General features: G+C 40.1%; 1 protein-coding gene across 1 annotated transcript in view; it reads left to right on the top strand.

Annotated features, from left to right (window-relative positions):
* LOC106808936 overlaps window positions 1–9,845 on the top strand; it is a 14,994-nt gene that overhangs the window by 3,757 nt on the left and 1,392 nt on the right. The window contains exon 2 of the mRNA XM_014811858.1: window positions 9,152–9,437. Within this exon, the coding sequence (XP_014667344.1) occupies window positions 9,152–9,437 (286 nt within the window). The remainder of the gene's footprint in view (window positions 1–9,151; window positions 9,438–9,845) is intronic.

Genomic DNA, 9,845 nt, shown 5'->3' with positions numbered 1-9,845 from the left:
TATGGAAGTGGAGTTTAGAAAGTAATACCACCTGAATAATGAAAATAGGATGTGGAAAATTCAAGAAACTGTGAGGAAGTATCAACACTGAGAGCACATGACATATATGGGGTTAACAACTGACTTTTTACATGGAGGTACATGTCTTACGTTCTACTTCCCTTCAATAGGGGGCTGCACATTGTCATTGCGTCGTTACGGAGTGGAGTGGATTTGGCCGGCGACACCTGTATTATCATTTTTTTAGAAAGCTAGTGTATTTAAATTTTTTTTTCTTTTGCTATGGCTATTGTACTCCCTACCAACTTTAAATTAACATATTGTGAAGGAGTGTTTCAACTGTAGAAAACTTCGAAGAACTGGGACAATTTAATATGCTGACATAGACCTCGGACATTCTATAATGTAGCCAAAAAACGTATTTTTCTTGCCTAAAACTCAAAAAACCCGTGTGCAATAAAGTGCTGAAAGTTTATTTCCAAGTGGAATATCCACCAATCTACATTTTAATGGATATACATGCTTACTGGAATTCTTTATAATAAAAAATGCGATGGCGCTGGACATAAAAAATCAAAAGGTGCCCTTAAATGAGAAAACTTAAACCGCAATAGGACACATGTCTTAGTATAAGTCTCTGTAATTTTCAGTTTGTTGAAGCACGACTAGTCTAATTAATTACTAAATAAATGCGAACCGTATCGCGCATAGGCGCCTATTGCGTGCAGCCGGCTATACGCACGGCTATGGGTGATAGGAAAGGATACTAACTATTATATCTCGCAAACGAGTTGAGTTGCATTTCTAGAAATCATGAGGAATATAGACACATGTCTTAGCTATAATCTCTGTAAATTTTAAGTTTTTGTTGAAGTACGAGTAGCTAGTCTAATTATTACTAAATTATATGCGAACGTATCGCGCATAGGCGGCCTATTGCGTGCACCGGCTTATACGCACGGCTATGGGTGATAGGAAAGGATACTAACTATTATATCTCGCAAACGAGTTGAGTTGCATTTCTAGAAATCATAAGGAATATAGACACATGTCTTAGCTATAATCTCTGTAAATTTTAAGTTTGTTGAAGTACGAGTAGCTAGCTCTAATTAATTACTAAATATATGCAAACGGTATCGCGCATAGGCGGCCTATTGCGTGCACCGGCTATACGCACCAGGCTATGGGTGATAGGAAAGGATACTAACTATTATATCTTGCAAACGAGTTGAGTTACATTTCTAGAAATTATAAGGAATATAGACAAATGTCTTAGCTATAATGTCTGTTAATTTCAGTTTGTTGAGCACGATTAGTCTAATTAATTACCAAATATATGCGAACGGTATCGCGCATAGGCGCCTATTGCGTGCAGCCGCTATACGCACGGACGCTTGGCGTGATAGAAAAGGATACTAACTATTATATCTTCCAAAGGAGTTGTTACATTTCTGGAAATTATAAGGAATATAGACAAATGTCTTAGCTATAATGTCTGTTAATTTTCAGTTTGTTGAAGCACGATTAGTCTAATTAATTACCAAATATATGCGAACGGTATCGCGCATAGGCGCCTATTGCGATGCACCGGCTATACGAACGGCTTGGGTGATAGGAAAGGATACTAACTATCATATCTGGCTAACGAGTTGAGTTACATTTCTAGAAATTTAGATGAATATAGACACATGTCTTAGCTATAATCTCTGTAAATTTTCAGTTTGTTGAAGCACGATTAGTCTAATTAATTACCAAATATATGCGAACGGTATCGGCATGCATACTGACGCCTATTGCGTGCAGCCGGCTGTAACCGCTCGTGGGCGGCGGCGCTAGTAATGCCCCTTTTCCTATCCATGACGCATTGCTGTTCCGATTGGCGATAAGGCTTATTGACTGCCGCAGGCCTAGTCCTACTTATTCAAGTTATACTTTGGCAGTCAATGTACGCGGGCTATGTACTAGAGCTATTACTGGACATGCTCTCTAACTTCTAAGTATGTGCACAGAAACAAGGAAGTTTAGGGAAGTGTCACTGTTATAGAACTAACGAAAACCTGTGCTTGTATTTGTAAGTTGTATACAGCGGCTCGGTCGATCACATGATAATATTCTATTACTTAGTATTATTAGAAAGTAAACCGACCAGGCTCTCCGACTGTAGCTCTAGTAACTATAGCCCGCGTACGGTTGCCACTGGGCTATGGCCGCAGCGGTTCAAGGATAGAGAACATGGGTCCCAATAAAACCAATGTCATTTACAATTACATCAATATTATTGATTATATTGATTATATTTTTGGTTAGGGTTAGGATTAGGATTAAGGTCAGGGTATTAGCCAAGCACATTGGTTTTATTGGGACCCATGTTCTCTATCCTTGGGCCCTCGCAGCTAGGGCCTGCATACCTCCCAAATGGCCATTGGTTGATACAAATCTAGTTAATTTTGTAATCAAATTTTAATTAGGGTTATGCTAGGGGCACACGAGCGTATTTTATCGCCCGATCGCGGCGATTAAAATCGCCAGCGAATTTAATCGCCCGATCACGAAGGGCACACGTAGCGAATTTAATCGCCGATTTAACATCACATGAATAATGCAACAACGTCCGATTGGTTTAGAAAATCGATCGGGCGACAAAATACGCCGGAACACGGGCACACGAGCGAATTTGCCAGCGTAGAATAATCGCCTGGCGTAAAATAATTCGCGGCGTAAATAATCGCCCGAAAATATCTAACATTTTGGATACGGCGATTCGTGCGGCGATTAAAATCGGTGTCGACGTGAACGGCACATGGCGAATTTTTCGAGCGATTTTAAAATTCGCGGCGATCGGGGCCGATAAAAATCGCTCGTGTGCCTACCTTTAGGTTAGGGTCACAATGCACCATAAAAGTTTGATTAAAACAGGAGTTTCAGGCACGTGATTTGTATCAACAAATGGGATTTGGGAGGTATGCAGGCCCTAGCTGCGAGGCTGGGCTATAGGATCAGCCATTACGAATGCTCGGCGACCAACTTTACTCAGCCACAGTCAGCGGCGAACTAGTTCCCGCTCCGTAGCTCTAGTACTATAGCCTGCGTACAGTAACTGCCGCTGGTTACGTGCAGTTACTGCGGCAGTTAACTGTACGTGAACTATAGTACTAGAGCTACCGCTCACTTGGTGCTGCTGCAGCGCCTCTGCCAAAAATGGCCATGTTATATCAGTGCAATTTAAAACGAAATTCACCTTATGACGTTATATAGCTTCCAGAAACCTCCTTTCTGTGACTGGGGCATGATACTTAATTGTGGGTTTGCATATATCGTTCGGTGTCATAAAGACTTTTATTGTGCTTTTTTAATTTGGCTCTTCATGTAATTCAGGTGGCAGTTGTAAAGCATCGCGGAGAAAATGCAACAGTGGCTGCTGTCTTGAACAAAAAATGGTATGGCTAAGGAATGCAGGAGATAGCCATGGCGGAATGAAGAGGAAGGAGAGAGAGGGCACAAGAATACAGCATAAAGTGAATCAGAGTAGATTGTTTGAGCTTTATTTTTGAGGTGGATTCATCAGATGTTGATACATATGTAATCTTTATATATGTTATATATGTTATATATATGTTATATATTGATATACCGGGTGCGAAATTAACGGGAGTCCGGAGTCAAATACTCCCTGATTTACTGCCGGACTCCCTGTTTGACGATGTGCAAGTCCGTGTGACTCCCTGAAAATTCTGCCATACCAACTAGTTCAATCAAGAGCACGGTCTCGCGGAATTACCGTATTTTCCAGCTAATGTCCAAACAGAAAATTTGGCAGACGTGCAACCACATGAATCTTAAAAATGGCATGTGTTTATTGTTAATATCTTTAATTTTGAACGTCAACTGTGGACTCCCTCTGTTTGAGGTAGGGAGTTCGTTGGACTCGATCCCGGTTCAAAAGTTAATTTCTACCCCTGGATATATATGTTGTACGTACGGGTTTGTGTACATGTACTGGTTACATGTGTCGTTTGCTCGCGCGTTTTCAATATTATATTTATTGACATGTGATATCATTTACTCATTTACATTTCAAATTCAGCTTGTTGCCAAACATTACATATTTTGCATTATATATACTTCCATTTATTTGGTTTCTTATTTGATTACTTTGTATTTTATTTGGCTAATTATAATATATATATATATATATATAAGAGAGAGAGAGAGAGAGAGGCAGGCTTTAATTGGTTATGTTGCACAACTGTGATTCTCATAGAACCTCAACAGTCTCTATAGTCATCTTATGTAGTCAATATCTCATACAACCTCATATACGTTTACATATAGTCTCTACGTTTAAATATTTTGTATTGTGTTGCTATTTATTTGGTTGTTTTGAGCAATTATGCCGTATATATTATTCTGGTCTTACGTAGTTTTTACTACATTACATTATGGAAAAAATCATGCTCATATATGTATGTGTGTGTAAGAAGAATCGGTAACATGTATGAATATCTGAATACAGATAAATATGCTATATATGATATCTGCTTGTTTGTGTGTTATCTTAGTCCCTGAATTACCACTGGGGAACAGGGGAAGGCGATGGGGGTACATTATTGTGCTGGTACTGGGCCAGTATTGCAATGTTGGCTGGGTATTTGGCAGAAAGTGGGCCGCTGCTGGCCCGGTAGCAGCATGTGTTAACGGCCCGAGAATGGGCCAATACTGTATGCCGGCAGCGGTACAATGCTGGCTCGGTACCGTCACGGTACTGGCCCGGTACCGTTGCCGATGCCGGCCCAGTACAACGCCGCTGTGCAAGAGTATACGGGGCCAGTACTGGCATGCGGTGTTGGGCCGATTGTTCAGAGCGGTACTGGGCCAGTACCGTGCCAATACTACAATGTTTGCTGGGTTGTTGCTGTTTTGGGTTTGTGTAAAACGTGCTGATGTAAATGTTAAACGACGATTTTATGCAATTCCGAAACCCATACACCACCCAACTTGACCAAGGAAGTCAAACTAAAAGTAAAAAGCTGTCAACAGAATGCAACTTGCAAGGTGTTATGGCTTGCTAGGATAAATCGTAAAGGATTTAACCCTGGTCCTAGCTAACGTCACTATATTTAAAGGTCTGCTCAGACCATTTTAATCTGGTATAAGTTATTTAAAGAACTAATAACATTGCACTTGCTAGCTGCATTTTGATCATGAAGTAAATTTTGTATTTTTTAAAATGTGGTCGAGGTATCAGTGCTAGCTCTAGAACAATAGCCTACGCTCAGTCCTGCGGCGGAGCAGAGGGCTATAGTTCTAGAGCTATGCTAGCCACTATAACTTTGACTTTAACTATAACTAGTGACAGGTCCGTAGGAAGGTATATATGACATTGGGGGGGCAATGGGTTATAGACGCGGCTCTATATAATTTCTAAGTAATACCTAAATAAATGGTGTATTGAAAGCCAGGGGTGAATCAAAATTCAGGCCAGTAAGGCCCTGATAAAAATATTGTTTGTTTGCCCTCACCCAACCGACCCGCCAAAAGGGGCTAGGCCTAGGGCCTACTCAAAAAATTTATTTATATTTTTTTTTTTACAAATTCTATTGGTGTAACATTATATAAATCTGTAGGCAATACATTATATCAAGAGCGTATAAAGAAGCGAGAGTGTTACAACGGTGAAATGCTGAACCATGTTGCAGATTAGTCAAATTAAAGAAACTTTGCCCTTTTTATCTTGACGATTCTTTGCAGTATTATTGATCAGCTGTCCTACCTTAATTGTTAATAAAAACAACGCGCTTGTTTCTACGATGCTCCTACGCTGAGATAATGAGCAGTGAAAATCTGGTATTTTTGCCGAAAACCGACTCGGATTCAGTGTTTACTGCGACTCTCTCTCGCTTTGAGATAACTTCAGGAACCTCGCGTGTTCCGTCAATGATTGACAAATGGAATGAATGACGTCTGTTATTGATTGCCATAGTGATGACCCCACCTGTGCCCACCTCAGATAGATTGTATAGTATATCTCTGTAGTAGCTAACGTGAGTCAGCGCTACCATGCGCTAGCACAGCGGCGACCGGGAGAATACACTGGCCACAAAGCGAGAGACGTCGCAGTAAACACTGATCTCGGTCGGTTTTACTGCGAAAATACGAGATTTTCACCACTCACTTATTCAACGTAGGAGCGTCGTAGGGACAAGCGTTGTTTTATATTAACAAGATAGGACAGCTGATCAATAATACCAAGAGCGTATAAAGAAGGAGAGCGTACAACGGTGAAATGCTGAAACCATGTTGCAGTATTAGTCGCAATAAGAAACTTTGCCCGTTTTATTTTGACGATTCTTTGCGGTATTATTGATCAGCTGTCTACCTTGCTAATATAAATAAACCGCTTGTCCCTTACGATGCTCCTACGCTGAGATAATGAGCGGTGAAATCTGGTATTTTCGCCGAAAACTGACTCGAGATCACTGTTTACTGCGACCCTCTCTCGCTTTGTGGCCAGTGTATTGCTTCCGGTCGCCGCTGTGTAGCGCCATGGTAGCGCTGACTCATGTCAGTACTATAGAGTTTACTATGTACATCCAGCGTGAGGTGGCACAGGTGGGGGTCATCACTTATAGCAATCAATAACAGACGTCATTCATTCCATTTGTCAATCATTGACAGAAACACGCGAGGTTTCCCGAAGTTATCTCAAAGCGAGAGACGTCACAGTAAACAGTGATCTCGAGTCGGTTTTCGGCGAAAATACCAAATTTTCACCGCTCATTATCTCAGCGTAGGGGCATCGTAGGGACATTCGGTTTGTTTTATATTAACAAGATAGGACAGCTGATCAATAATACTGCAAAGAATCGTCAAAATAAAACGGGGAAAGTTTATTAATTCAACTAATACTGCAACATGGTTTCAGCATTTCACCGTTGTACGCTCTCCTTTATACGCTCTTGATAATACCGCAAAGAATCGTCAAAATAAAATGCAAAGTTTCTTAATTCGACTAATACTGCAACATGGTTCACCATTTCACCGTTGTATGCTCTCCTTTTTTATACGCTCTTGATTATATGTACCAAGCAAAACAAGCATTCAACATAAAAGATATCTCCACACAAGCACACCCGAGCATGTAGACACCATGCATGCTGAATTTGTAAAAAGACCGCTTAAAAAAAACCATGTACCTACCTACCCAAACTTTTCAGCCTGCGTTGGGTGAGGGCAAACAAATATTTTTTTTAATTGTGGCCTAAGTTACCGTTAACACTCATTGTAAATGTAAGCTTGCACGTTCAACACAGGGTTTAAGCTATCAAAAAATTTATCAACCATAATGGCTGACACCAATTAATGTGTTGTAAACATCTAACACAGCATATATAATAGGAGCATATAAATCAAAGGTTGTACTAAAGTAAATCCTTTATATATGCTCATGGTATCAGTTGCTGTGTCATTTTTTCCGTATTAGTTAAGGCCAAACTTGGTAGTAGAAAAAAATTAAGGTTGAGAATGGAAGACAATTACATACAAAATTGGATATTAGCTTATAACTAGGCCAAAACAAAATATATGTGTGGTTACCGTTACATGCCGAAAAAAATAGGGTAGGTAGGTAGGGAAAACATTTTATTTTCTTGAAATATTTTCTTTACGAACCATGTCCAAAGGATGCGCGTTGTGCCTTTTGAAGCAGGAACTGTCCAATTCATTTTTTTATTTTTATTTTATTTATTTTTTTATTACTTTAAAGAAAATTGACAATAAAATGTTTAGGGTCGCTGGGAATAAATAGGGTCGGTCGGGAAATTGTACCCACTCCTATATTTTGTTTTGGCCTTACTAATATGCATTCCTAGATATTCATATGAAATCACTATATAGATAATTATGCGTAGAGTAAATGATTTTTTTGCATCTCAGAATATAAATATTGTATAAACTCTATTTCTAATACAACTAACATCTAATGTACAAACTATTCATACTGGTTCTTGTCAGTGTCTATGAATACTAACTTTTGTGGTATGATTTTGTTTGGAATTTGATATTTTCAAATACATATATAACTAGTTTCAAACTGTTTGGCATGCTAAACTGTTTTGCAGCGTGACTTCTTCCCAGGCATTCTGTGCGCGTGATACGTGATCGTACATTAAAGTGATTACATCACCTTAAATAATAAAAAATAATAAATAAATTTCCACTTTTTCACAAAATATAAGTAATTCTGCTCACTTTTTATGGTTAAATTGCTGCATTATACTTCTTATTTTACTATATTGTTCGATGTGAACATACACTCGTGACGCATACATAGCCCATAGCAAGCAATTAATTTCAGGAACACTAATATCAAATCGTCCAGGTTTTTTTGGATTTTTAACTACCGTATATGATCGCGTAATAACCGCGGGCGCCTATAAGCCGCACCTCAATTTGAATCGGGTAACCAAGTATTGCGCCTAGTTCAGGTATAAACCGCACACAGATTATGAGCACATCATGACATGTTTGAAGAGTCCTTATACAAATTCACACTTTTGCTAGACAAAGCATTTATGGTACCGGGTAATTGACGACCGATCCGCTTCGCTGCTTTGATATGAAATGATTGCTTTTTTCCGATGTGCTGCCATCTGTTGGCAATTTAATAAATTATTTATAACATTTGAATTTGGAAAAAAATATTTCAATCATAGTTAATACCGTACTACGTTATCAAAACATTTAGGCAAACACGATTTATGCATTTATTTAATGAACGTTAGATTCACGCATTATCGCCCCGCGAGTGACAAGACTCGGCAACGATTGATGAACAAATATTTCCCCTCACGGTATGGCGCACTTATAAACCGCAGAGCAAATACAGGGTTGAAATCTGAGGCCAAATTTGCGGTTATTACTCGATCATATATGGTAGTTGAGAAACAATCTTATCAGGTAAGAATTTGACGATACGTTTAGTCCCGTTAGTTCTTACTTTTAATGTAAAGAAATGACAACAAAAATTTTACCATAGAAAATTCGTGACGTAGTCAATTTAAGTACGTAATAACCTGATTCTTCTAGGCATTTCTTAGGTGCATCTCCCGCTGGCACGACGTGGCAACGTGATTGCAAATAATTCGTGTTTCAGGATGGCCGGCGTCTGCATAAAGGAGGAGGAAGAGATCCGGGGCGATGACGATGCTGACATGGACGTGATAGCAGCCGTGTTGGACAATGCCATAGCAACAGTAGAAGTCTGCGAGCTCGTCGTCGAAGGCGTGAGCGACGCGCCGCCATCGACGCCGGGGAGCGGCGAAGTCGTCTCAGCAGGTGGCGCCGGCGATCCACAGCGGGATGCGTGTGCGCCTTGCAGTCCCATCGCCGTGCCAACCTGTCTGCGATCGGTGATGCTCACTAACCAGGATGCGCGAGAGGTGAGTGAAGACTCAGTTCGAGCTTTATGGCGCTCCGGGTACAGGGTGGGTTAAAGTTCGTTCGAAACGGACGAAAGTCTGTGCAATATCTCGCGATGGGCAGACGACTGCATTCGCTTCGGAATCGGAAATCACCGAAAATGAAATTTACCATCGTTATCGAGACCTCGCCTTCATTGGTACGAAGTGTGTCGGTCTAAACTTTGCAGCTCCTCAAAACCTTTGTAGTTTCTAGTCTTCCTCTTCTTCTTCTTCTTCTTCTTCTTCTTCTTCTTCTTCTTCTTCTTCTTCTTCTTCTTCTACTACTGCTACCTCTTCTTCTTCTTCTTCTTCTTCTTCTTCTTCTTCTTCTTCTTCTTCTTCTTCTTCTTCTTCTTCTTCTTCTTCTTCTTCTTCTTCTTCTTCTTC

This window comes from Priapulus caudatus, unplaced genomic scaffold (assembly GCF_000485595.1).
Source record: "Priapulus caudatus unplaced genomic scaffold, Priapulus_caudatus-5.0.1 Scaffold315, whole genome shotgun sequence".
Classification (NCBI taxonomy): Eukaryota; Metazoa; Priapulida; class Priapulimorpha; order Priapulimorphida; family Priapulidae; genus Priapulus; species Priapulus caudatus.
Note: the sequence above shows the minus strand (reverse complement) of the source record. Positions and strands in the feature narration are given on the sequence as shown.